The sequence below is a fragment of the Arthroderma uncinatum genome (assembly GCF_011692745.1).
Source record: "Arthroderma uncinatum strain CBS 119779 chromosome Unknown scaffold3, whole genome shotgun sequence".
NCBI classification, from domain to species: Eukaryota; Fungi; Ascomycota; class Eurotiomycetes; order Onygenales; family Arthrodermataceae; genus Arthroderma; species Arthroderma uncinatum.
In genome coordinates this window covers 4,776,212-4,801,712 of record NW_022983865.1, presented here as the reverse complement: position 1 = coordinate 4,801,712, position 25,501 = coordinate 4,776,212, and the positions used below count along the sequence as shown (strand labels likewise).

Here is a 25,501-nt window from a genome sequence, read left to right as displayed (position 1 = left end):
ACACGACGAACGCGGATTTAGGGTCCTCCTTGGGATGTTTGTGTAGGACGGTTGCCGTCGTCAACTATACGGGAACGTTTGAAGGTGTCTGCAGTCGACTTCTTCGTTGAGCCCTGAAACATATAGATCGTCAACATCTCGCTGAAGTATTTTCTGAATTCGGCGACCCAGCCCTCCAGGGAGGTCGCATTATCGACGAAGACCGTTGGCCTAAAATCTTCTGTTTTTCGGCGTGTAGAGGTCAGGGTCAAGACTTGTATTGCCTTACTCGTCCTAGGAGAGAAATCGATAGGTAATGGATCGAACTCCGGGGCATATAAACAATGGCGAAGTAGATAATGGATATATATAAAGAGAGAGGCACCCTTGTAAAGGAAGATACAAGGTCATTTATTACCATGATACAAAAGAAAAGGAAGAAGAAAAAGAGAATTGAAACTGGGAAGAAGGAGGTTCTTATAGACGGCCTCTCAGCCTACAAGAAGGCCACTCACTCAAGATTGGCTATCCATACAATGAACGGAGGCCCATAAGGAAGTAGATGGTGAATGATACCGTCTCATGTATTAACTGATAGCAATCATGCAGCCATCCAAAGCCACTGCATCCCCATCAGTGAAACATGAGACGGAACATTGAATGGGCATAGAACAGTGAAAATATGAGACGGGAAATATTGAATATCCCCATGAAAGAGCCAGTGACTCTGATTATTCTTTGTTTTAGACTGTGACAAATAGCAGTGAAAGAGTTGGACAACGCGATCCCTCAGTCACTACAGGCTCGATGACGGGGCCATCGCAGTGTAATGTCATGGACAATTTCTCCTGTTGACGATCGTATGCCGACGGTGAATACTTGGAGAAGTTTCATCGTGGCTTGCGCAGTTGTGCCATGGAATGGTGCGGCGACCCTATCTTCGTCTCTGATGAGGTCGGGGTTACTTTTATAGGCGCAGAAAATAATTGGTCAACTAGTTAATTAATTCGACGTCGACCTCGCCGATCGCTCAACTGTAACTAGTTAACCATTTAACTATTAACTAAAGGGGGCATAGTCAACTGGTATAGTTAGCATAAGTTCCTACAGGGATGTCAAACGGGAGAACAACCTCCAACCACGACGTATCAACTCGATCAAATGAGCACCACCACGAAGGACTCAGCTCGACTGCATGAAGCCACTTAAAGGATCAACAATCCTTCTGACTCCTCGCATAAAAGTTATATCAGATGTGGCCGTGGGCTGCGGATATTATGTAAAGCCAGAGTCGATCGCATATAAGGGCGATGTCCAGCTTGCCCGCATCATGGAGGCCCAACTCTTGTTTGCCTGATACCCCTCAAAGAGCCTGAAAATGCAGCAGGCCGAGATAAACGAGCAGAATATCAAGCAAAGCAATATGAAAGACAAAATCGATATCATTTCTGTCCGAGGTAGTTACTCAATATACCCACGATATCCAATATAATGATGGCTGAGTGGACGCTAAGAGGATAATAGACGGCCTTACCTCCGTGAGCGATCAAGAGCATCAGTTCCCGATTCATTACGCCTATGATTACAGGCATGGAATCAAGCACAATTACTTGAAGGCCCCTCAACTCCAGCTCTATGAACATATTCGGCGTCAGACTTTCCTAGACCTAGCCGCTCGTAAGGAATCCAGTGGTAAAAAAGCCGCTGGGCGAAGTGACAATGGTATATACATTGATCCAGTGGCTGCCGGGCTTCCATGGACCAGCGGAATTCTTGCATGTCGTCAAAGCAAGCACTGGCGGCTATCTTTAGACACGGTCAATCTCTTCCTACAGGAGCTGTCGGGAGGTGATTGTGCGCAGATAGCATCAAGACCAGGCGGCAGCATTACTCGAATTGCACAGGAGGAGATCCTGTCCAATGCCGCGAACGGATGGGCTAGGTTCCCTATCTACCTGTATCCGGAAGCTGATGAACAGCGTGCGAGGCTTTTGGCAGTGGTTAATGTTTTCGTCTTCGTGTTCGATGGTAAGTGCAGCTTAACAGGGAGGATGTGAATGCATGTTAGAACTAACGTATATCGATATATTACTTTACTCCAGATTTCTGGGAGATGCACGATATTTCCACAGTGAGTGGAGATGCCAATGCTGGATTCATGGCTCGTATCTAACCCATGTTCCACCTGAAAGTTCACTGGCGTCCAGAAAGTTTTCATTTCGCGTATGCAGCCCGAGAGTAATTCCAACATACACCACCCTGAAACCACCCTCGAGTCGCTAATAGATGAAACCATCGCGGAAATCTTTGAGCTCGACCGCAAGAATGGGAACGATGCTGGCAGAGTGATGATCGAGGAGATGATCCGGTTCTTCAACCGCCCTGGCCCGCCGGAAAAGTACAATAGTATGGACGACTATTTGCTTTATCGACACCAGGATGCGGGAATATCGTATGTGCCAGTTCTTTTTCTTCCATTTCAGCCATTTCAGTCTCTTCCTTCCCGCCTGGTTTACCATATACCTAAAAGGTCTCGCCTTCGCTAAAACCCAACAGCTATGTATTAGGCACCGTCAAATTCTCCCTTAACTCTTCCGTTGATATCAACAGCCCCCAACTGGCCAGATACCTCCGACTGGTTTACCACCACGTCTGTATCGCCAATGACCTGGGCTCATGGGAAAAGGAAAAGAAAGCTTACGATACTGGAGCGGCCATATATCTCATTAATGCGGTAGATGTAGTCAGGCAGCAGCTAAACCTGTCCAGCTTTGATGCTGCCATGGATATGACTCGGGGATTACTATTCCAGGTCGAATGTGAGATTGATGAGGAGTTGGAGCGGCTGATGAGGGAGGATACCTTGTCCGCTGATGAATGGCGATTCGTTGATGCAACGATACATACGATGGCAGGGAATGTCTTGAGTTGTATCACTATGTCTCGGTATGGAGGCGAGCGCTTCAGGATTCCAGTATGAGCATGCATTCGCACCAGCTGCCCAATTATCAGATTCAACCAGATCGCTATGGAAGCCCAATTTCGGGAATCGTGACATTATAACTCATGAATTAGATGGGAAAGCAATCATCATCCGCAGTAATTGCTTAGCTACATTTCTTCCACCACCAGGGTACCTTCGCCAATGCCCTACCAACGCAGGCCAAGAGTAACGAGAGAGTAAGATGTCACCAAGTTAGCATGTCATATCTGCCTGTCAGCAGCCCGGAACCAATCTTCTTGCTTCAGTGACATTTCTACTATTGTTTTTGCGCCGTTGATGGCTGCAGAGGTGTATGAAGCCGGGTGCTAACCAACAGCCAATCCCTTGAGCCAGTGACATAAACTATAACCAAACACCAGTTGGCCTCCCTATCACCACCTTAAGAAGACCATGGCATATAAAGGGAGTGAGAGCTCCAGCTACATCTTAATAGTCCAAATCCAATTACCAAACTACTTACTGTGTTGTCCATCACAAATTAATTATACCCAGACATCCCCTTGTTCTCACACCAACCATGGCAACTCCTGAAGACGAACAGAAGCCCAGCATAGCGGGCGAAAATACCCATTCCACGGATCAAGGTCCAGATGTCGAAAAGAATGACTCTGGGGAGCAGCCTCAAATGGTTAAGACCTCGGCATTCAAAGGACTTGGTCTACTAGATCGTTTTCTAGCACTTTGGATATTACTTGCTATGGTAATTGGTATTATACTGGGCAATTTTGTCCCTAGAACTGGCCCAGCATTGCAAAAAGGAACGTTTGTCGGTGTTTCCATCCCTATAGGTGTGTTCCATCCATTATCATCGGACACATTGGACCTTTGCTAAGAAAGGACAGCAATCGGCCTTCTGATCATGATGTACCCGATCCTCTGTAAGGTGCGCTATGAGTCGCTGCACCATGTCTTTCAAACCCATGAGATCTGGATTCAGATCGCTTTTAGCATTCTGGTCAATTGGATAATTGCTCCATTTCTAATGGTAACTTGCTGCAGCCTTTGGTCGCGAATATATCAAGGACTCGCTAACACTGGAGACTTTAGCTGGGCTTAGCTTGGGCTTTCTTGCCAGACGAACCAGAGCTTAGGGAAGGGCTTATTCTTGTGGGATTGGCGAGGTGTATAGCCATGGTACATTCCATCGTCTCCCGTGCCTATGATAATGAGTAAAACTAATAGGCATACCTTTTAGGTCCTGATCTGGACCGGCCTTGCCGGCGGTGATAATGAATATTGCGCTATCCTCGTGGCGATCAATTCTCTGCTTCAGATGATATTATTCGCACCTCTAGCCGTTCTATTCATCAAGATAATCGGACACTCGAGCAGGGAGGTCGCATTCTCATACTCGACGTCTGCAAAGAGCGTGGGGGTATTCCTTGGGATACCACTGGCAGCTGCAATCATAACTCGCTTCAGTTTACGCAACCTCGCCAGCCCAGCTTGGTATGATAAGACCTTTTTAAAGTGGATCAGTCCTTGGTCTCTCATAGGCCTTCTCTTCACTATTCTGGTGTTGTTTGCTTCGCAAGGCAAGCAGGTTGTTCATCAGATAGTTTCGGTAGTTAGGGTGGCAGCCCCTTTGACCGTCTACTTCGTGATAGTGTTCTTCCTGACTCTATACGTTACCTACCGGCTCGGATTCGGCTATAAACTCTCTGCCACACAGAGCTTTACAGCAGCTAGCAATAATTTTGAACTCGCAATTGCTGTTGCTGTCGCCACGTTCGGGCCGAATAGCAGCCAGGCGCTGGCCTCTACTGTCGGGCCACTTATCGAGGTGCCGGTTCTTCTCGGTCTCGTTTACGTTGTTAAAGCGATAGCCAGAAGAGTGAGCTGGAAGGACTGAAACGCCGGACTCGTCAATTTTGGTATTCACCTTGCTAATAGCTCGTTATCTTGCTGCCTAGAATAATATTAATATCAGGATATATATGAATAGAAGCTGGATATCCCGTGTATTCGGCTTACAACAGCCGAACCTATCATGAGCCGGATAGATCCCGATATTAGCTTGGAGGAAGGTTCTCTTCGAAGCGTAACGATGGGCGGGGTCGGACCGAACCTATTAAGTCGGGAGAGGCAAGGTGTGTGAATACCGATGGCCATGCCGATGAGTCGCACGGGGAAGCAACGGATGAAATAAGGTATCAGGCTAATGATGCAATCCGTAGACTGAAATAGTAATTCTGCTCAAAGTTTGGGGGCCGGAGAGTGAGGCTTACTCTTTGGCCAAAGTAGGAGCGTTATAGCGAGATGACGAAGCGCCCAGCCAGATAGATGTTTTGAAGTGGTTGAGGCCAAGATATTCAGATATGTATCCCGCCGGGGACATGTCCAATCACAGAGCCGCAGTGACGCCGCACACCTGAGGGGAAGTCCCATGGATGTAGAGGACTTGAGAATAAATAAGTGACCCCCTTCCGCCAGACGAGATGATTCTGACATATTTCCTGCCAGCTTCAACTCCTGCAGATTTCGTTCTCCTACCCAACTAGTAGGACTGGCCGTCTCTTTTTATAATAAACGAGCTACTCCACAACAACGAAAATTCGTCTTGAAAATGGCAGACAAACCTAGTGTCCTGTTTGTTTGCGGCCACAACGCTGGCCGCTCCCAAATGGCAGCGGGCTACCTCTCCCACCTCGCCGGCGACAGGATTGAAGTCCGCTCTGCCGGATCAGCCCCGGCCGACTCCGTCAACGCGGCCGTTGTCGAAGCCATGCGCGAAGAGGGTATCGATATCACCGACCAGAAGCCCAAGATCATCACGACCGACGCTGTCCAAGCCAGCGAAGCCGTCATCACCATGGGCTGTGGGGACGTATGCCCTGTTTTCCCCGGAAAGCGCTATCTCGACTGGAAACTCGACGACCCGGCCGGACAGGGCGTTGATGCCGTCTGCCCAATCCGCAATGAAATCCGCGGCCGTGTTGAGAAACTTATCACGGAGCTTTTGCCTAGCTAGATGCACTGTATGGATCTCGAGTCGACAAAAACATCACCAAGATAGAAGCAAGTCGTCTCAAGATAGCAAGCGAGGGATCTCATGTGAACTGCCATATCTGCGATAGACATATCTGTGTTAGACATATCTTGCCTTAAGCCATATCATCAGAAGCCACTTAATGGCAATGTCAATATCGTCATAAGGTATCTTCCACGAACGGATAAGTCTTGTTATAGTAGAGTCGTAGCCAGTAACATCAAGTCCATTGATGTATATAGCCACCATAAGCATCTATAACGTCCAACGTGTATGTTGTCGTATGTTGATGATGTTGTTCTTATGTTGTTTATGTCTGTCCATGTTTGTATGTGTGGGATGACTAAGCATGACTAAGACGACGTCGCAACCTCAAAGTCGAGATATCTCGGTCTATACACGAAACACACAGCAGACAAACGGCCAACGCAGTGCCCGCCTGTCCCGTCTCGTCCCTCTTTCTGCTGAAGCGATGGTGTCTCCGGCTGTCGCAAAACCTCGATAAATTCCGCCTGCTGAGTGCCCTGCACTAACCTCCGCTCGTTGCTGCCAGCGCCAACGCCCACGCCAAACGGCCCGTACCACCCCATGTCCAGTCTCCGGCCTCATCTTGCGTCGAGATCGATAGCCCTGAGCAGCGTGCGTGCAGACTGAGCGCCTCAAGAGGACCTGCTCAAGACCTGCTCCCGGCCTGCTCGAGATGTCGGACCAGGAGAACCGCCATCCTCGCGCCTATCCACAGTCTCCCGGTGTGTCGCATGGCCAATCTCAGCCTCATCCTCAGCCAGGAACCCAAGCTCCGTCGCAGCAGTACGCCACACAGTATCCCACCGGCCCTCACTTCGCGAGCCAGAAACCGCACGCCCAGATGCAGCGGTCGCCCAGCTACCAGGCCGGAGACGATACAAGCTATTTCGATGACGCTGCACGCTCAGCTGGCGGAGTCAGCTCGTCCCAATACCCGTACCATGACGGCCGCGGAGGGGGCAGTGTGCGTGGATCGCAAGCGAATAACTTCGGCTCGAGGCACTCGCAGTTCTCGGTCGGGAGCTCTCAGCACTCTGCGGTGAGCCAGGCTTCCTCGCATGGCTCCTCTGCCTTGTCCGGCTACCAGCACCAGTACCAAGCTCCGAATTCTGCCTCTCCAGGTCAGCAGCCGGCCTACAATCCGCAGCAGTTCTCGCACCCTCCTGCTCCCGTGCCCCAACAGGCGAGCTATAACCCCCAGGCATTCTCGTCCATCGGTGGCTCGCAGTACTCCAGCCAGCAGCCGCTGCAGACCTATAACCCTGCCGCATACCAATCTTCGCCCTCGGTGGGCTCCTTTCAGTCGTCTCCCGGTGTAAACTGGTCTGCAGGCACGCCAGTTCAGTCATCGTACCCTTCCATCTCGCCATCATACTTCCCATCTTCCCATGTTGTGCCCACTTCGCCGGTTCCCATGTCGGCCCGCCCTACGGACAGCTACAACAATTATTACCAGCCAAGTCACCATCATCAAACGTATCCACCAATTGCTTCTCAAACCACTGCCGCTACCCCGGTATCCGCTCATCCTTCGGCGTATTCGTCCTTTCCCTACCCCACTCAGTCTACTCATTCGCAGTCGACGGTGTCTTATGGCACAGAGGCAACGAGTGAGCGGCCCAGAAGGTATTCTTCCGTAAAGCCCACCGCGCAAACTCCCGAGAATCAGTACTTGCCTAGTCCGCCTCCCCACGGTATGGCTCTTCAGGATGCAGGCTACCGGCCTGCCAGTAAACCGACCTATTCAATGTCATCTTCCTCTGGGAGCCCCGCTCCTCCTCCACCTCCGGTACATCACAGCTCGCAGCCATTACCCCAACGTACTGATACCTTGACCCGTCATCCGCATTCAAGACCACTCCCTGGCCCACCGTCTGAGTATGAAGGCGGGGTTGGTTCTACGACAGGACGAAACGGCAGGGATCAGACAGACCCAAGTTACGATGACATTATTAAAGAGGTAGAGGCCGCCGTAATGGAAGGGAGGCCAGACACGACCAGGCGACACAGTTCACGAGCAAGACGGCCTCTTCCACAGCAGCCTCCTATTCAAGAATCTGATGATGCCGCTTATCCAACTTCTGCTGTATCTCCAGGCGTGCAATTACTACCTGACGAAGTCCAAACGCATACCAATGGAGGAAATATCAGCTCCACTGGGACAGGACAGTACGTCAACTATAATGCCTATAGTGACGATAGTGATGCAGAAGTGGCGGCTGGTCTGGAGGCGTTGCGGATGGCAGATGAAGAAGAAGCTGCTATGCGTACTCGGCGGAATACCCACACATCAACCACTAGCTCGTTCGGATACCAGCACCAAGAACCGCCTCCACTTCCTTCAGCCACGGTGCCACCCGCTGATTCCAGCAGTGATAGTGATTTTGCCATGCATGATATAGGTCTCTATGGTGGAGGATATAGTGCAGACATGCATTACGGAGAGGACACTTTAGTGCAAGGTGGTCCCACGGGAGCTCTAGCCAACCATCCACCACCAGAAGGCAGGGCCAGTACTGCTAATCAGTACGATTACCCCAGCATTGATCAAGACTCTATACATCCGTTCCCATCAATCGAAGCCACGGCCAGGGTCGATGCTGTTGGCACAGGTGGGCTCTCCGAACCATCGGGCGGCCGTAGAATGAGCTTCGAACGCGGCGACGAAGCCGCTCTCAGAAGGCCATCTTCAATTACAAGCTCCCTCAGTGATATGCCGGGAGAAGGGGAGCCACAGGACCTGTTTTTCCACCCGGGAATGAGTTCCAGGCCTCTACCGCCACCTCCAGTCCCGGCAGGAACCCATAATCTACTCCCGCATCTCATGCCTGCAGGCACATATCGCTCTAATGAACAGACTGGTCAAATACCACTTGACCCATATAACATGCCCCCATATCCTACTTCGCCTGACACATATTCTCATTCCCAATCCACTTCAGCCGTTCCCCGCTCGACATCCCTATCAGATCATACAACCACCCATAGAACTGCGGACGCCATCATCCGGTCGAAAACTGACGCCGATAAAGCCAAATCCAAGCAAGCTGCCTACGACTCTTCCATGTCTACCCCGTCAGTTACTCTTGATCTACCAGTACTCCCTGCCGGAAAACGGAAGAAGTTTCACCCCACCAAGCTATCTAGCGAGCAGTTCAGAAAGTGTTCCGAGCCGTGGGCAATAAGCGCCATTGTCTCGTGGATAAGGGATTTAGCGGAAGACGAGGCAGACTTGAAAGAACATTCGATCGTCGATGCAATTGTTGCCTTACTTACCCACAAAGTTCCAACCATGAATACTGCTGACGCTGAAACCCTCAGTGAGCGGGTCGTCAGGAGCATGCTCGCCGCAGGAGCCCTGATCAAGGATGAAGAATGGGTCAAATTTGGCCCGGGCTCGCTTTCTGGTGTCCTATGGCAGATTACTGGACAAGGGTGCTATTCATCTCGTCTCCATAATCAAGAGTATGATATTTTCGGACGATGCTACTCATACCACTGCATGAGGACCTTGAAGAAAATCAATCTCAAGATGGTAGAAGCGCAGAAAAAGGCAGAAGACTGGGCAACGTTTTACAAGATTGGCAAGGAAGTCTTCTCTACTCACTCTAAGAAGGAGATTGACCGTCAAAACAATTTACACGAAATTGTCACCACTGAAGACTCCTATATTGCACAGCTTGATGTCCTGCGGACCCTTTATCGGGATACTCTCGCGTCATCTCAACCAGCAGTTATTAACCCTAAACGTCTCGATAGGTTCTTGAGAGACGTTTTCGGAAAAGTGGATGCAGTAAAGCGGGTGAATGAGGAGTATCTGCTTGCTCAGTTGAAGTATAGACAAAAGGAGCAAGGCCCGTTCATTGTCGGTTTCAGTGACATTTTCCGAGAATGGATTCGAAAGGCCAAAGCTGCGTACACAGAATATGCAGCAACATTCCCAAATGCCAATTATCTTGTCCGCCGCGAAGCTGAAACAAACATGCTCTTCCGCTCATTCTTGAATCAGGCACGTGAGAACAGATTGTCAAACAGGCTGAGTTGGGACACGTACTTGAAAGCACCCATTACTCGCATTCAGCGTTACACCCTTCTCTTGAACACCGTTTATAAGAACATGGAAAAAGATTCAGAAGAGAAAGCGAATCTACTACAAGCTATCGAGGAAATCAAGCTTGTGGCTTTGGACTGCGACAACAAAGTTGGAGAAATGACGAAAAAAATGGACCTTAAAGAACTAGGCTCGAAACTGCAATTAAGACCTGAAATGAAGTCAGTCGTCGAACTCAACCTTGAACATCTTGGTCGTGAAATTATACATCAAGGTGACCTGCAAAGGCCAAGGACAAAGAGATTCAATTGGGTCGATATCCGGGCCATCCTCTTCGATCATTATCTTGTCCTGGCTAAGATTGTGATTCACAGGGATGCGGCGGGTGTAAAGCATGAGACATTCGATGTCTCTAAACTCCCTATACCTATGGATCTACTAACTTTAGTTAGCACCAACGATGATCCAGTCGTTAGGTCTGCAGTCAAGGGTATTGCTCCGGCTAATCCTCGGACTGGTGCGCCAGGTGGCCTTGTACATGCTGCAACTGCTCCTCAGGCGAATTCTCCAGCTCCAGGCGCAGCTGGGAGATCGGTTACCACCACGGTTTTGGAAAACTCCAGAGACGAGAAAATTCTATATCCTTTTAGGATTAAGCATCTTGGAAAACGGGACGTTTACTTTCTGTACGCTCCAACAGCACAATCACGACAAGAGTGGTGTGAAAAGATTTACGAGGCAAAGACCAAACATGCCGCCGCTCTTTATGCTCAGAATGCCGAGCCATTCAGGATGCGAGTGCTATCCGACTCCGCTTTCGCTTACTCGGACCAGGCCGTTCCCCCCAGGAGCGCGATCATCAAGGGGACCCCTCTCGATAGAGCAATTAGGGAGGTAGAGAAGAAGTATGAACGCAACTTATCCCGGCCTCTACCTGTTTGCAGGGCTACTGTCAACTGCGCAACCGTGTTTCAACAGCCTCCGGGCAATATGATGTGTGCAATTGGTACGGATTATGGCGTCTATATATCTGCATACGATGATCCTCGAGGGTGGACAAAGGTTGGTTATTTTATTCATTTATTGAAGATTATATTTATAACTATATCACAATCTAACTTGCCTGATGCTGGAAATATAGGGAATTTCAATGTTGCGTGTCACACAAATCGCCATCTTTGAAGAATTCAACCTTTTCCTCTTGATTTCTGACAAGTCCCTGATTGGATATCACCTGGACTCGATCTGCCCTGTCAATGGCACTGTTCAGGCTGACTCACAGCGACGCGCACCACAAAAACTGTCAGGTAACCGAGAAGTAGGTTTTTTCGCCGCAGGGCGTATGAAGGACCGAGCTTTGGTATTTTACAAGAAGCGAGATGGCATATCCTCGACATTCAAGGTACGTTAAGGCTTATACCAGCTCTTAACTACTCGTGCAATTCGTATTAATCACAACATTCTTTAGGTCTTGGAACCCGTCCTTCAAAAGTCGTCCTCAACTCGCTCTCGTTTCCTGTCTCGACGAGGCCAAACTGAATTTTTCCGTGATTATGACGATTTCTATATTCCCGCGGAGAGTTATGGCATCAACCTTTTCCAAACATCTCTGGCCATCTCCACGTCCAGAGGCGTTGAAGTCCTTACCCTAGATAAGAAGCACCCATGGTCTGTACCGAACCTTAAGTCTGAGCAGGCAGACGTCCAATCGCACCTTACCAGCATCGCAAACAGGGTAAAGGACCTCAGGCCTCTCGGAATGTTCCGCCTTAGCGACAGTGAGTTCCTTGTTGCTTTCCAGGAATGCGCCGTATATGTCAACAAACACGGAGACGTCAGCCGAAGTGTGGTCATGGAATTTGTCGGCATTGCTCACGCGGCTTGTATATGCGGAAAGTTCCTCCTTTTGTTCAACGAGGATTTTGTTGAAGTCCGAAACGCAATGAACGGTCGTCTTCGACAGGTCATAGCTGGAAGAAATGTGACACTGTTAGATGATGGTGGTAACGGAGGTGGTGCCGCTGAACACCCCGCAAGTGCACTAGGCGGCTCAAATTTCAATGATGCAGCTTCTTCCACGACAGGAGCGGGCCGTAACGGTCTTGGAATATCAACCGGCTTTGGCACAGTTGCTCGTACTGTCAAGATCTGTATGCAGCATCCCGAACGCGAGAGAAGCCAGATCGTACTGGAGCTATTGGAAAACGAAGGACAGAAAGACTAATACCCCTTCATAACCTACGATTATTTCCCCTTTCGAGATCTACTGCCACGATAATTTGCATGCGACTCAACTTTCTACCTTAACCCGTTCTGATATCCCCGTTTTATTTTTTTTGTCCTTTCTTTGTCGATTTATTCGATTTTGGGCTTTTTTCGTTGGCTATTCCATAATTCATGTTCTGGCAATCCTGGTTACCAATTGCCCCTGGATATATGCTCTTATATGACTCCAAAATCACGACTCATGATGCTAGACTCTTGTTTTCACCTCTGAGGGTTGGCTTGGTTGGCTGCAAGGCTTATTTACTGATAATTACGGAAAGAATTCTCACCAGCCTTATTAGCCTCTTTTGGCTTTCTTGGCCAATCTATTTGTTCTTATTCTGTATTGTTGGGCTCTGGATATCTTCGTTTTTCTTTTACATCCAGCCTCCCCTTGACTTATTTCTCTCTACTTCTCTATTTGACGTATTACTTTTTTCTTAACTTCATCCCGATCTATTCGTTTTCTTCTTCGATATTACGACCTAACCGGGCACCGGTCGGCCTTTAATGTCAAATTTGTGGTGGTTTAGAAGCTTAATGGGAGTTTTTGATTAGTTCTCCCAACAAGACGGATATTGAACGTAGTACTTCCGCATTCTAGTTATCTTATACTTGATGATGCCGCTGCTCGTCTTTTTGATACAAGGATCGTGACTCGATTTTGATAGCCTACGGATCAATCTTAACATCTAGTTTTCTTTGTATTTAAGGATTCCCACGATGAGGATCGAGCATTGAAGTCTCTTAGGTATAGCATATCGTAGAAATTTCCAATTATTCAATTCTCATTCTAGGCTGGTGGGAATAATTAATCTGCACGCGCGATGATACGTCTTTGATTAATTATAAGGGATAATGCTGATTCTTATCCAATCAAAATTCACCGAAGGAACCAAATGATTTCGTAACAAAACCAGGTAAGTTCAAAGATTGAAAATCGAGCTCCAGCGATGTAAAGGCATTGATTAGGTGAAGAGGTATGAAAACAGCGGTGCAGGAGAAAATTGATAGGAGAGCGTTCCAACAGGAACATAGGGAAAGTAGTTCGAGAGCTTGATACATCACGGTCCCCAAAGGAAATAATACAGGGCACCAATAACTTAGAAATTCTGGAAATGTCGTGTCAAAAAGCATATCGTCCGTTAATTTATGCATATTTCATTAACTTAAAGGCATGAAGGGGGATACTATTCCCTCCTATGACTCAAACTCGACCTTATCAACAGTGCAATCCGAGGATCTTCGTACAAGAGCGCCTGGCGAAGGAGAAAGGGTTGCTTTGGGAGTGTTTGTGTTGCTACCTTCACTCTGCTCAGGCGCCTCTCGCTCCCTAAGGCTGGCCACCTCGGCACCTTCTAGCAAGTCACGATCACCTTCACGAATTGATGGTGCACGAAGCTTTGAAGCATCGTTATTTCTTCGTTCATAATAAGCGGCATCATCCTCGTCCTCGTCGTCATCTTCATCTGCCCTATTTCCAAGAGCATTACGCTCCATTTCCCTTTGGGCTTCTTCCATCTTCTTGCGAACTTCCGCAGCCATGCGCATCCCGTCAGAGACGATGTTATCCAGGACACCTCTGAGGCCCTTATGGCCAGGAGGAACAATGCCACCCGAGGCACCAGCCAGGGTCGCGCCCGATGGGGCTGCAGCTCTATCAGGCGAACGGTTATAGCCAAGATTAGCGAACGTGGTGAGATTAGAAGACAGAGATGTCGAGCGCGAGGCAGCACTGGCATCAGGGGAAGGACGGTCAGAGAGGTGGAATGACTCTGGGAAGTAGCTTTCAAAGAATTGTTCAAGTAATTCATCGGCAAGGATGACCATTCGGAATGTTGGTAATGTGATGTGTAATGGATGAGCAGGGTCCAAGGCTGCATTGGCTGCTTCGGATGCCCGCTTGGTCGTGGGGGAGAGAGGGGTGGTAGGGATATCATCATTCGTGGGCTCTAGTGATTTTGCTTTAGAGTCCGAGTCGGGAGTCGGGTGGAACTCATCCTCTTCATCATCATCATCATCCTCGTCGTCACCAATACTAAAAGCGCCAAGCTTGGATTCCAATTCCGTGTGTTGCTCTTGATTTTGAGGGTGGCTGGGATCGGCATATTCAAAACAATGCTGAATAAAATCGCTGACACTGCTTAGGAACTTCTCATCAGCGCTAAGCTTGGGTCTGGCTCTCAAATCTCCTTCGTGAGTCGAAACTGAGGATCGGTCATTGTCTCCATTGGCTCTGACTTTGATAATGCCTTCAAACCCTCTTCTGGAAAGGAAGAGGAGAGCCTCGGACATGCGTAGTATACCTTCTCGATCTACCTGTCCGGTGCCATCATCATCATATAAATCAAAAAAGTAATTGATGGTGTTCATAATATCTCTGCTCCCTTTTATTTGAGCCAGACCGTTGACAACGTTTTGTAAACTCAGGCCGCCATTGCCGTCAACATCCCATTTACGGAATAGTCGCCTCAAAAAGTCATGCTCTGCAGGCGTAGGATATTTGAGTCTATCCCAAGACTTATTCCGCCCTCTTAGGCTGGCGTTTCTGTCAGAGGCCGATTCTTTGCGTGATGGCGAATCGCTACCAGCCCATTTAGCAGTGGCTGCAAGGAATTCTCTAAAGCCATCATAATCCATGAGCGTTGGACTGGGGCCAAGGCCAACACGGGTTACCGGTGCCTCCACGGTGGGGATTAGGGCTGAATATCGTGTAGGATTCTTGTTTCCGGCTTTGCTTTGCCGTCGCTCTTCCTCCTCTTGGGCCCTTATCTTTTGTTGACGGTCATATAATACTTCGTAAAAGCGGTCATATGTTGCACCCAGATCATCGACACTAAGTTTCTTACTCTCCGGTCCAAGGTTGCGGATGGAGGTCCTCTTCGCGAAGTTTTCAATATTATGCAATACGGCGTCTTTGTGCTGGGCTCGTTCTTCCACAATTGTGCTATGTGTTATCCCCGAAAACTCCTTGAAGGCGACAACCATGAGCTCCTGGAATCGAGTAATGGCACGTAACTTTGGATTGTCTGAACGGGGGTGAGCAGACTCGTCAAGCCTTGAGAAATATGACTTGAGGATAGAGATGAACGTCCCATCGTCGGTAACGTCAAGAAGTTCCTCCCCATTGATACGAAGGATGGCTAGCCCGACTTGGAAGAGCACCTTGGGACCTTCGAGGAAGAATACGTCGAGAACGCGGAAGGCGAACACGAGAGGCATGGAGTTGATGAACAGCGAAAGGAACCAGGGAAGAGACACGACGGATAGTTGGACGTCCGACTTGACCAGATGCTCCCATAGAATGGGCATTGTCTTTTCAACAAGTGATTCAAACACCTTTTGATCAAGCAGTGTTCCGTACATAGTTGTGGAGTAGTAGCCGGGTAATAACCGGTCACACAACACTGATAATAGGAAAAACGCTTGCGCTTCAGACGTATAACTGGAGCGGGTTAGCATACACTATAAGAAAAGAAGACAGGGTAGGCTTACATTAATAGAGCGGCAACGACGATATTCATTGCCTGACAGTATCCAATTTCTTCGTTTATCCAGCTATAAGCCGTTAAAACCCTTCTTAGCCTGCCGATTCCTTCCTCGCTCTGGAATCCAGGATATTCTGGAAGACTGCGGTTGAGGTCCTTTTCTATCTCGTCGATTGCAAGGGACTCGCGGCCAGAAAATTTGGCCAAGGTCTCCTGGTAGAGATTCGGGGAGCGTAGGCGAGAATAGAATGAGCCAGAGCAGATCTCCCATAGCTCACCACGTAGACGGTTTGGAAGGCCGACCCGGATAAGTTTATGAAAGGTAGGCTGTCTTATTAATGTAGCGTTGCGTCCGTTTTCTTATACTCTTGAATATTAGCACGTTGCCGAGCTCGTGAGCTGTAGTGTCAACAAACATACCTCTCATATATTCGCCCCATAACCTCATCTTGCTTCGATCTCTCAGCTTCCTGGCATCTCCGGGGTATCTAAATACCAGGCCTAAACCCGTGTCTGGGGGCTCCCTGGTCGTTTCCACCTCCACACCCTCCTTCTTCACCGTTCGAGAACCAGAGAGCATGTATTCGGAGTGACACTCAGCCACTACTTGCCGGAGGCCCTCAATGTCCTTCATCCCATCCCTGAGCCCTCGTTTCAAGCCGTCACAGAATCGCTCGCACGCCTGTCGAGAGCCATCGAGATGGATTGTAAACTTCTGCACCATGGCCGGTGCATCCTTCGCGGGAGCTGCTTTGTTCAACGCTCCATTCCAAGTGGTAATCGAGAGGGAGAAGATGTGTCCATGGCTGTTCAGCCTCTCGACCCGACGTATCGAACAGAGGGGCAGCGTGAACCCGTTCCCCGACGGCCCCGTCCCGTGTGTCTGTCCGGTGAAGGCGGATGAAGCATTAAAGCTCGACGACTGTAGGAAACTCGTAGGCTGTGTCGAGAAGCACATGAAGCGCTCGCTGAGATGCAGGTTCCCTATGTACCTGTTGCCAGAACGGCCAGCGTCCTTGGCCCGCTCGCCATGGGTAGAGCTCGACGACGAGTACGGCAGCGGCAGGACGAGCTCTGCGGTGATCTCCTGTAGGGGATTCTGCGAGTCTGGGAGCCGGAACTGCTGGCGGAAGAGTGAAGCCTTGGAGGGATTGCGGTCGGAGGAGGTGGGCGTAGGGAAGCCGAAGTTCGACGGGTCTACCAGCGACTGAGCCTTCTGGACAAGAGACGAGATCTGGAACATAGCTGCAGCGTCGCTCTGTCAACTGGCATCTGGCGCCCGGTTTTATGAAGCTGTCTGCTGGAACGCTGGAGTGTCTTGTCTGGTTGCTTGCTCTAGATTCTGGCGGTCGATCTTGAAGTCCTGGAGAACGCGCCGATCCCAGCAAAAAGGGGGGTGAAGAGCCTGATATATATCACCAAGCTCTACGGCGCATCAACAACGTCAAGTAAAGATTCATTTATCTATGCAAGGAAACAGTACAGTCTTTGAGCAGACATACATCCCTATCTCGTACCTGATACACGCAGCTGGAGCCTCCAGGATAGCCGGCGGAACAATCTTCCACCCCCGTCATACGCGGCTGAGAGAGGTGGGATATGAAGTCATACAAGGGACAGAGCAGGCTGATCAGGAGAGTCCCTCGGCTTCGGTATATATCTACGCGGCCAGAGTCGTACAGGTTGACAAAGAAAATGCAATTGATTCAAGGGAGAGCCCTGTTTCCCAAAGTCCTAGGGGGTCAACAATAACAAAACACTGCGAGATAACTAGACATTAAAAGAAAAGGCCCGGACAAAATGAAATGAAATGAAATACAATCTCTGTAGCCATGCGATCCTACCCCCAATTAAAATGAAAATAGAAAAGAAAAAAACGGTTTACTCCTTCTCTGGTAACCTGATCTGACCATGTAGCTGATCCTCATGCTCGGGTGCAACGTCGTCCATCAAACCCTCCTTCTCTCCGGCTTCTCCGTTTTCTTGGGCAGAGTCGAGACTGCGGCGGTGAGTGTCGCGTCGGCCGCGGCTGTATCTCCATAGAGCAACGAAGCAGTGGCCAACAAGAGATCCGATGTAGCAAACAACCAGGCTGATACACAATCCGATGATTGCAGGGATGATCACGAAACGTAGAGCACGGGCGAAGGCGCGAGAGAAGGTTGGATTTTGGTATCTGTGGTGGCCGGGCCCGTGGTGCATTCTACCTCCTTGCATCCGACCAGATCCGTACGGCTTTCCGTGGCAGCCCTTCCATGTTGATGACACTTTGGCGGCGAAGAGAGCAGCGCGAGTCTTTGCAGCGCGTAGGGTGGCGGCAATTCTAGCCACCAGTAGGCGTTTCCAGCACTGTGCATCGCGTCCGCACTGTCGCCATGCGATCCGTGGAGCTGAGGAGGCTTCGACCTTGGAGTTGACGATCACGAGGTTGCCCCTGGCGGTTTTGATAACGGGAATGTAGAGAGTGTCCGCTGCAGCTGGGAGGCCGCCAACTTGGAGGGGAGTAAAGTAGAAAGTGAGAAGCTCGGGTCCTTGCTCGTTTGAAGATTCAGGGGTTTGCAACAACTCCAAGACGTAGCCGGTGGCAATATGCTGGCTGAAGCGCTCATCGGACTTGCGAACGAGCACGGTCTGTAGATCGGTGGATTTGTCTGGAGCTGGGTAGATTTCCTTCTGATTGACGAATAATTTGCCTCCATCAGTTGTGAGGTTCAGGAGCTGCATAAAATGTTAGCACTTGTACTCAGTACATAGGCTGCCATGAGGGGTATACTGACCATATAACTGTCCACTCCGGACAGCCAGGCGGTGGTAGTGTCTGGCGTCTCTGGGAACGGGCATTTGGAGCAAGTGGTCGCTATGCTGAGACTGCGAGCGTTTGTTGTATCGACGGCATGGGTGCTATCAACCTCAGGGATGATGAGGAACGCAGCCGCGCCCTGCAGCGCTAAGAGAGAAGTCGCAAGGAGTTTCGACAGCATGATGGGCAGAGAGGGTTTGTTTTCAGAGGACCATGGATAACCTGTCGCTCCGGATAGCAACACGACAAAGGAGAATCAAGAGAAAGGCAAACGAGCGTAGAGAAATCGCCAAAGCTGACGAAGTTGAAACATGAAGTTCGAGACAGTCCGAAAGTGGCCACAAGAGGAGATGACGTAACCCACAGCCGCGTGTCGCTGAGTAAGCAGACGACGACAAGAAGACGACATCAGAGAAGAGAGACGACATCAGAGAAGAGAGAAGACATCAGAGAAGAAGAAGATATTAGAGAAACAGAGAACAGAAGATATTAGAAGAGCAGAAGAGCAGAGAGAAGCAGAGAACAGAAGATATCAAAGGAGAAGAGAACAGAACAGAGCAGAGCAGAGAACAGAAGATATCAGAGCAGAGAGAAGCAAGGTATCAGAAGAGCAGAGCAGAGAAGCAGATCAGAAGATATCAGAGAACAGAGCAGAGAACAGAAGATATCAGAAGAGCAGAGAAGAGAGAAGAGATAGAAGCTGCGGAGACTCCTGTACACCCAAACAGGAGCACCGCACTTCATCGACGCCATATCAGAACAAAGGAAAACATGCGGTTTTTGGACATTGACCCCATCCCGAAGGAGGGTGCAACGTCCTACAGGGGCTTCATCTGGCCTATGCACCAGGCAATCGCTAGTTACATGAACCGACACCCCAACCTTCAAGGTGGGCTCTTCGGCAGGCCACTTCCACCACCACCAACGACTCCCGGAGGCAGGACAGGACGGGGGTTTCGAGAATCATTGCCGGAGGAACATGAGTGCAAGCACAGCTGCTCCAAACCGGCTCATCTGTTCACCCAGGGACAACCCGGTCAAAGTGCTGGGTGACGGAGAAGCTGAGCTTCTCTGTCAATAGTGACCAAGGAAAGACATACTGGGAGCGAATTCCGATGACAGAGGTACGAGACATGTCATTGGCAGCATCCCAAGCATGCCTCTCACCTTCGACACCCCACAGGAGAATGGCCGCCCAGGCAAGCATCAGCAGGGCAAGGAATACACCTCGCCATCCGCGTCCGCGTCTAGGGACTTCGGCCACCATGTCTGTCTGCACATGGGCGTCCCTCGTTTCCGCCGATTGTCGGGCGCCAGCAACTCTCGCTTCCACCTCAGCAAGTGATAGGACATCACCGACCAAGGCCGTTTGGGTGGAGGCCTCGCGCATCGAGGCACCCGCGAAACCAGTCTGGGTGGAAGACGAAACGACTTCCGCAGAGACGGTCTGCGTAAATGCCTCGACTTGAGAGGCGACCACTTCTTCGGTCTGTGTGAAAGTCTCAATGACTTCCACCTCTTCCGTCTGGGTAGACATGGAGACGGCGTTGCCTCCACCGTACAGAGAAGCACTGGAAGCTGGTGGGGATGGTCTTCCGCTGTACTCGCTGGGACCATCCTGTTCGTCCGACAGGTCGTGGTTGTCCTGTCCAACCTCCTGCCCTCCCAACTCCGCGCTCAGCGTGACGGAGGTTGGATTGCCACTATCCCAAGGCTGGCAGCAGATGTGAGCCTGCCGCTCATCCTCCAGATCCTGGACGGTCTGGTTTGCAGAGGCGAGCTGGTCCCGAACTTCGAGAAGCTGGGACCGTAGCTGCTCGTTTTCGCTCTGCAAGGGGCTTTTGGCAATCTCCTCCTTCAACGCCTTGCACTCCGTGTTGGCGAGGGCGGCTTTGGCCCGGAGGCCACTGAGCTCGCCAGACAGTTTCTCCACCTCGCCTTGGAGGGAAACTATCTGCTCCAGTTGGGAGGCCGTCTCTGCAGCGTAAGCTGCGTTCTTCGAGACGGCCTTGTCCAGAGCGCTATGGCTCACAGCAAGATCGTTGCTGAGGCGAGTGATCTCGCCTTCAGCGGAGCCAATGTGAGACTCCTTGGTGACGACCTCCTTGCGGAGATCGACCGCGGAGTGCCGCATGGCCTCGATCTGCTGCTCCAGCAACTCTCGTTGCGCCTGCTCAGCCGAGAGTCTCTCAGCACACTCATCGGCTTGAGCCTTGGCTCGGTCAAAGTCGTCGCGGAAGGCGTCACGTTCCGCTTTGATGGACATAGCCGAGTTGTGCTTCTCCGACACAACTCGATCCATCGTGACGACTATCTCTTTGAGACAGTTGACCTTAGCCTCTACCGAATGGCAGGGGCTTGCAACGTAGGCATTGAACTTCTCAACGTCCAACCTGTCTCCAGCATACAGGTAGATATCCTGGATTGCTACAGAGACGTTGATTCTGTCCTGATACCCTTCCCAACCGGATGCGAGACGGGGCATGGGAGCCCCGGACCTCCGGGCACGTACATCACCCGTCTCATTTGGTGACCAGCCGAGACGGACGGGTGCGTTCTGTGCAGTTACCGCAAAACCACCGATGGGCCCAGTGGCGGGTTGCTGCACAGCTTTGCTTCTTTCCTCAACCCCTGTGGTCGAGGCACCTCCAGCCGGAGCCGGAGAACCGAAGCGGGCTTGCACAGGGGGACGCTGTTGGTTGGCTTGCGTCCCTGCGACCTTGCGGTCCTTGCCAGTGGTCTCGTCGACTCTGGGAACGTTGGCGACGGGCTTTGTCGAGCTGCCCTTCGCGGCACCTGGGTGTTGAGGCGCCTGTTGTCCGTTCCCTCTGACTGCACCCTGCTGCTGCTGCTGTTTTGGCTGAGCAGGGGACTGAGTCGACGCTGGCTGTGCAAGTTTCGAGTCTGCTGCATTTCTAGCTGCGCCAGTAGATGCTGGCGTCTTTGGTGGTGCACTGGCTGTGGTTGGTTTGCCAGTGTTCTTGTCGGCACCACCAGCAGCAGACTCTTGTTGTTTTGGGCCGTTTCCCTTCGCTGGACTTGGCTTGTTGAAGGTACTTTGGCCCTGGGTAGGGGCAACGGCTGGTACAGCCTCGTTGGCGGCTTTGCCCTTTCCCTTCCCTCCTCGTCGGCGCCTCTTCTTGGAGGCCTCGGAGTTGGCGTTGCTGTTGTCGTTTGCGCTGGCCGGAGGAGGGGTGGAGGTTTGTTTTGCCTGTTGGCTCATAACAGGCGGCGAACGACGGCTGTTCGAAGGGCCTTCACCTGCGGCCTTGTTGACTGGCTTAGGTGGAATGCTGAGAGGCTTGCCCGACGAAGCCTTCTGTGCAGAAGGTTTGCTGCCGCCGTCCGCCGCGTCAAGTCTTTTGGGGGGAGTCGAAGTTTGCGTTGTATCTCTTGCTTTGCCCTTCGACTCCTGCTTCCCTGCAGTGGGCTTGTCGGTCGGAGCCGTTGCTTGTCGCTGTGGCCCCGACGTGGCTGCAGGTACTGCTGTCTTGGTGTTTTGGCTTGAAGACAGCCCCCGTTTTGTCGCCAGCATGTTTTCCCATTGTCCATGGTACTCGTCTACTGGCGACGCCCATTTCGATTGTAGCAAACCGGCTTGACGCTGGGCAATTTGTTCCGGAGTCAGATCCGGAAGGGCGACACTCACGTCCCCGATGATGTCAGGGCGTCTTCCTGTGGACAGTTGTGATTTCTGTCCAGCATCCATTTTGGCGTCCTTCTGTTGTGGAGCCATTTCCCTTTCTTAAGTGTTGATTGAAGTTGGACTTAAGGAGTTGACGGTAAGGGTAGAACCAGCCTTTGACGTGACTGTTCTGGAAATAGATGCTAGGTCGAACGCTGATCGAGCAGTACTGCTACGATCTTCCTGACAAAGAAGAGGACTGCGAGCTAATCCCTGGAGTTGAAGGGATATGCTCAAGCTGTGAGTGAAGTTTTGGCGAGGTAGGTGTCTCAAGCAGGACGAATCCGCGAGACTGGAGAAGAGGTCGACGTTTAGGTTGATTTCTTCGGAATGGTGGTGGTATTGGCTGCTTCACGAAGAGATTTGTCGAGGATCAATCCTAAACGAAGACAAAGAGGTGTTTCTTCGTTGTCGTTGTCGAATTTTTGCTCTCGAGAGCAGGAGAGGTGGTGTTGATGATTCGACGAATGAGGTTTGGCAGTTAACGAAGGAACAAGATAACAGGCAGGTTCAAGCAGTGATAGCTTTGTGGGTTTGTGAGAATTGTCTGCGAACGCTGCGGTTATGAGAGAGGATATGAACGAACGATGATGATGAGAAGGGGAAGAAAGACGTGAGGGAGGAAGAACAGGAGGCGATATATAAACAAGTCGCTGGGAGCCAGGACAACCAGATCAACACCTCACTTGGTCTCGACCTGCGTCCTGTTGATATAAAACGGCGCCAGCGAGGTTCTAGTGCGATACCAGACTGATACGCAGACTTGACGCTGTGTTGCACTGCGTGTCCTCTGAAATATATGGTAACGTACTCGTTCTGGAGTCCTGTTTGCTGCGAGTCTCGACTATAGGTACTTGTGCGGGCCATCTTCCCTATTTCCCCTTATACCCAGTGTCGGGTTTTGCAGCCTGAGCTCAAGAGCACAAAACATATCAGGAGGTTCCCCTGATATCATACATCAGTCCCAATAGGAGAATATGAAAAGATATATTCTATAGATGTTGGGCTCTGTTCTGCATCTACAACTTCTTTCTTCCCTCTGGGGCATCAACGTCTCTTATATAGCCTGTCCTCTGGCCATTGTTCTATACAAAGAGGGCAAAGTCGACTCCTTTTCCCTTCTTTATTGCATCTGATGTTGAAAATAGCTGTTTTGGGATGTCACGTGGCTTCACTCTTGATATCAAGACTGTGTGAGGCACAAGTACCAGCTGTCCACACATCATTGTAACCAAGTTGTTTGATCTAAGGGCAGGCTAATGAAGTCATTAATACTGTTTGATTAAAAACAGCACCTCGTTTGATCTAGACGCTAGGGTTTAGCTGTAAGATATCAAAACAGGAGTGGGGCCCCTGATGTGTTGCTATAGAGACTGAGATTTCAGACCAATCTTACCAGAAGACTCCAGATCAAACGGTATTCTCGTTTGATCTGGTATCATGCAGCGGCAGTGTTGCTATAACTTACAGCTGTAGAAGTGCTGGAGTAACTCGTTTATCGAAGAAAAAGGGTCAACCGGACGCTGGCCCTGTAGCTTTGGGATATATATCAGATGCCGCAATGGCAGATCAAATAGAATACTTGCTATATCGGACAATTTATAATGAGACAAATAACTAGGAGCAGTAATGACTAGCAAGATCAGATCTTAGATTTCTTCAACCCGGCAACGCCTGTAACTTCCTCCCCTGACAGAAGAAAGTCGGGATAGACAAAACCGCTTCCAGAAGACCCAGATTGCATACGCCATGCTCCTCCATCAACTACCGGACACGCAAAGATTGGTCAGTATGTAGTCGAGCAAGAAAGTAGACGATTACGGGATATACGCACCAACGACCGTCGAGCCATTGACAAAGTTCCCCGAGTCAGAGAAGATGTATATAGTAGCATCAGCAATCTCCTTGACAGAGCCATATCGGCCTAGCGGAACTGCAGCTTCGCTGCGTTTCCTTGCCTCGCCCTTGGCCAGTCGTCGCATACCCTATTATCAACATTGAATTATTAACATGATCGATATCAAGGTAAGTTGAACTGCATACCTCGGTGTCACCAATTGGTCCAGGGCTAATAACATTAGATGTTACTCCCAAGGGGCCAAACTCAAGGGCCACGCTATTCGACAAAGCATCCACGCCCGCCTTTGCGACGGAGACATGCGTCTGGAGAGGCAGGCCGGTGTAGTGGATAGTGGCGCTGATGAAGACTATCCTTCCACCAGTTCCAGTTGGTGAAGCTTTATCAAATCAGCTTCAAGTATTCATGGATCGCAGGTAAGAAGGGAATAAACTCACGAGTAGTCCCGTCAGACTTATGTTTTGCAGCCGATTTTACCAGATGAGGGATGGTTGCCTTTAGTGTGTTGTAAGAGCCTTGGACGTCGATATCCATGACTGCTTTGAATGCATTGACAGAGAGCTGATTGATCGACGCAAGGAAGTTCCCTGCAGCTCCAGCGCTGCCAAAACATAATTAGAGGGATGCAATAAGGGTATCCATCCAGCCGGGGAGAGGAAGAGAAGTACATCACAAAATCGACTGCGCCCAGCTCCTCCACACATCGGTCTACGGCCTTCTTGACACTCTCAAAGTTGCGGACATCAACTGCGCCGATACCTAGCACCTTCGAACCCGCACGAGCCGTGGCGATGTCCTTGGCCATGTTCTCGGTCTTCTCGACATTGCGGCCGACGATACATGCGTTCGCTCCCAAGTGAACGAGGGCACGAACCTGGGCACTACATATTGTGCCCGAACCCCCAGTGCAGAAGACGACCTTGTTATCTAAACAGGGGCAGGTTTAGATCTGGTACCTTCACCACAAGGGTGTGTGGAAGTAGATATGGGCTCACAACGTACCGAATACGCCGTCCTTCCAGACGTCGCTTATATATGCATTCTTCGGCAGCGGCATCGTGTACTTGATATCTTCCTATCTCGAGTTCCTTTTACTTGAAGGGCTCAGGAAGCTGGAGGACGCAACGAGAGCTGGTCCCTTGGCCGCATTATTTATGTCCGGACAAAGGAAGCCCGGCGCCAAGCTGTACAAGCCTCGGTTTATTTCTACACCCAATGGGGTATTCTCAGCCGAGACAGAAAAAAATAAGGAAGAAGAAGCACATTTTATGCACGAAGAGGGCGAGTTTGTGTATCTCCTTCGACGATGCATGAAGGGGCGTATTATCGACTGTGCTAGTCGGCGATTTAGACAT

At 50.3% G+C, this 25,501-nt stretch overlaps 8 protein-coding genes across 8 annotated transcripts; 4 read left to right on the top strand and 4 right to left on the bottom strand.

Moving 5' to 3' along the window:
* Nucleotides 1-1,357: 1,357 nt before the first annotated feature.
* Nucleotides 1,358-3,034, top strand: GIQ15_05222 (uncharacterized protein; the record flags this gene model as incomplete). The annotated part of the gene is made up of 6 exons (XM_033552639.1): nt 1,358-1,436; nt 1,504-2,007; nt 2,082-2,110; nt 2,172-2,431; nt 2,536-2,925; nt 2,992-3,034. 6 exons carry the CDS (start codon nt 1,358-1,360, stop codon nt 3,032-3,034), a joined length of 1,305 nt encoding a protein of 434 aa, XP_033406369.1.
* A 466-nt stretch (nt 3,035-3,500) lies between these two features.
* Nucleotides 3,501-4,835, top strand: GIQ15_05221 (arsenical-resistance protein; the record flags this gene model as incomplete). Its single annotated transcript, XM_033552638.1, has 4 exons — nt 3,501-3,771; nt 3,826-3,968; nt 4,031-4,117; nt 4,179-4,835. 4 exons carry the CDS (start codon nt 3,501-3,503, stop codon nt 4,833-4,835), a joined length of 1,158 nt encoding a protein of 385 aa, XP_033406368.1.
* A 714-nt stretch (nt 4,836-5,549) lies between these two features.
* Nucleotides 5,550-5,954, top strand: GIQ15_05220 (uncharacterized protein; the record flags this gene model as incomplete). The annotated part of the gene is made up of 1 exon (XM_033552637.1): nt 5,550-5,954. One exon carries the CDS (start codon nt 5,550-5,552, stop codon nt 5,952-5,954), a length of 405 nt encoding a protein of 134 aa, XP_033406367.1.
* A 718-nt stretch (nt 5,955-6,672) lies between these two features.
* GIQ15_05219 (Rho1 guanine nucleotide exchange factor 3) lies at nt 6,673-12,274 on the top strand (the record flags this gene model as incomplete). Its single annotated transcript, XM_033552636.1, has 3 exons — nt 6,673-11,112; nt 11,192-11,452; nt 11,519-12,274. The coding sequence occupies 3 exons, from the start codon at nt 6,673-6,675 to the stop codon at nt 12,272-12,274; spliced, it is 5,457 nt and encodes a 1,818-aa protein (XP_033406366.1).
* A 1,241-nt stretch (nt 12,275-13,515) lies between these two features.
* Nucleotides 13,516-17,046, bottom strand: GIQ15_05218 (uncharacterized protein; the record flags this gene model as incomplete). Its single annotated transcript, XM_033552635.1, has 3 exons — nt 13,516-15,760; nt 15,811-16,130; nt 16,300-17,046. The coding sequence occupies 3 exons, from the start codon at nt 17,044-17,046 to the stop codon at nt 13,516-13,518; spliced, it is 3,312 nt and encodes a 1,103-aa protein (XP_033406365.1).
* A 638-nt stretch (nt 17,047-17,684) lies between these two features.
* Nucleotides 17,685-18,784, bottom strand: GIQ15_05217 (uncharacterized protein; the record flags this gene model as incomplete). Its single annotated transcript, XM_033552634.1, has 2 exons — nt 17,685-18,521; nt 18,581-18,784. 2 exons carry the CDS (start codon nt 18,782-18,784, stop codon nt 17,685-17,687), a joined length of 1,041 nt encoding a protein of 346 aa, XP_033406364.1.
* Nucleotides 18,785-19,621: 837 nt separating this feature from the next.
* Nucleotides 19,622-22,339, bottom strand: GIQ15_05216 (uncharacterized protein; the record flags this gene model as incomplete). Its single annotated transcript, XM_033552633.1, has 1 exon — nt 19,622-22,339. One exon carries the CDS (start codon nt 22,337-22,339, stop codon nt 19,622-19,624), a length of 2,718 nt encoding a protein of 905 aa, XP_033406363.1.
* A 1,591-nt stretch (nt 22,340-23,930) lies between these two features.
* On the bottom strand, nt 23,931-25,203 carry GIQ15_05215 (sporulation protein SPS19; the record flags this gene model as incomplete). Its single annotated transcript, XM_033552632.1, has 6 exons — nt 23,931-24,052; nt 24,123-24,273; nt 24,332-24,525; nt 24,584-24,747; nt 24,815-25,073; nt 25,149-25,203. The coding sequence occupies 6 exons, from the start codon at nt 25,201-25,203 to the stop codon at nt 23,931-23,933; spliced, it is 945 nt and encodes a 314-aa protein (XP_033406362.1).
* Between the last annotated feature and the right edge of the window lie 298 nt (nt 25,204-25,501).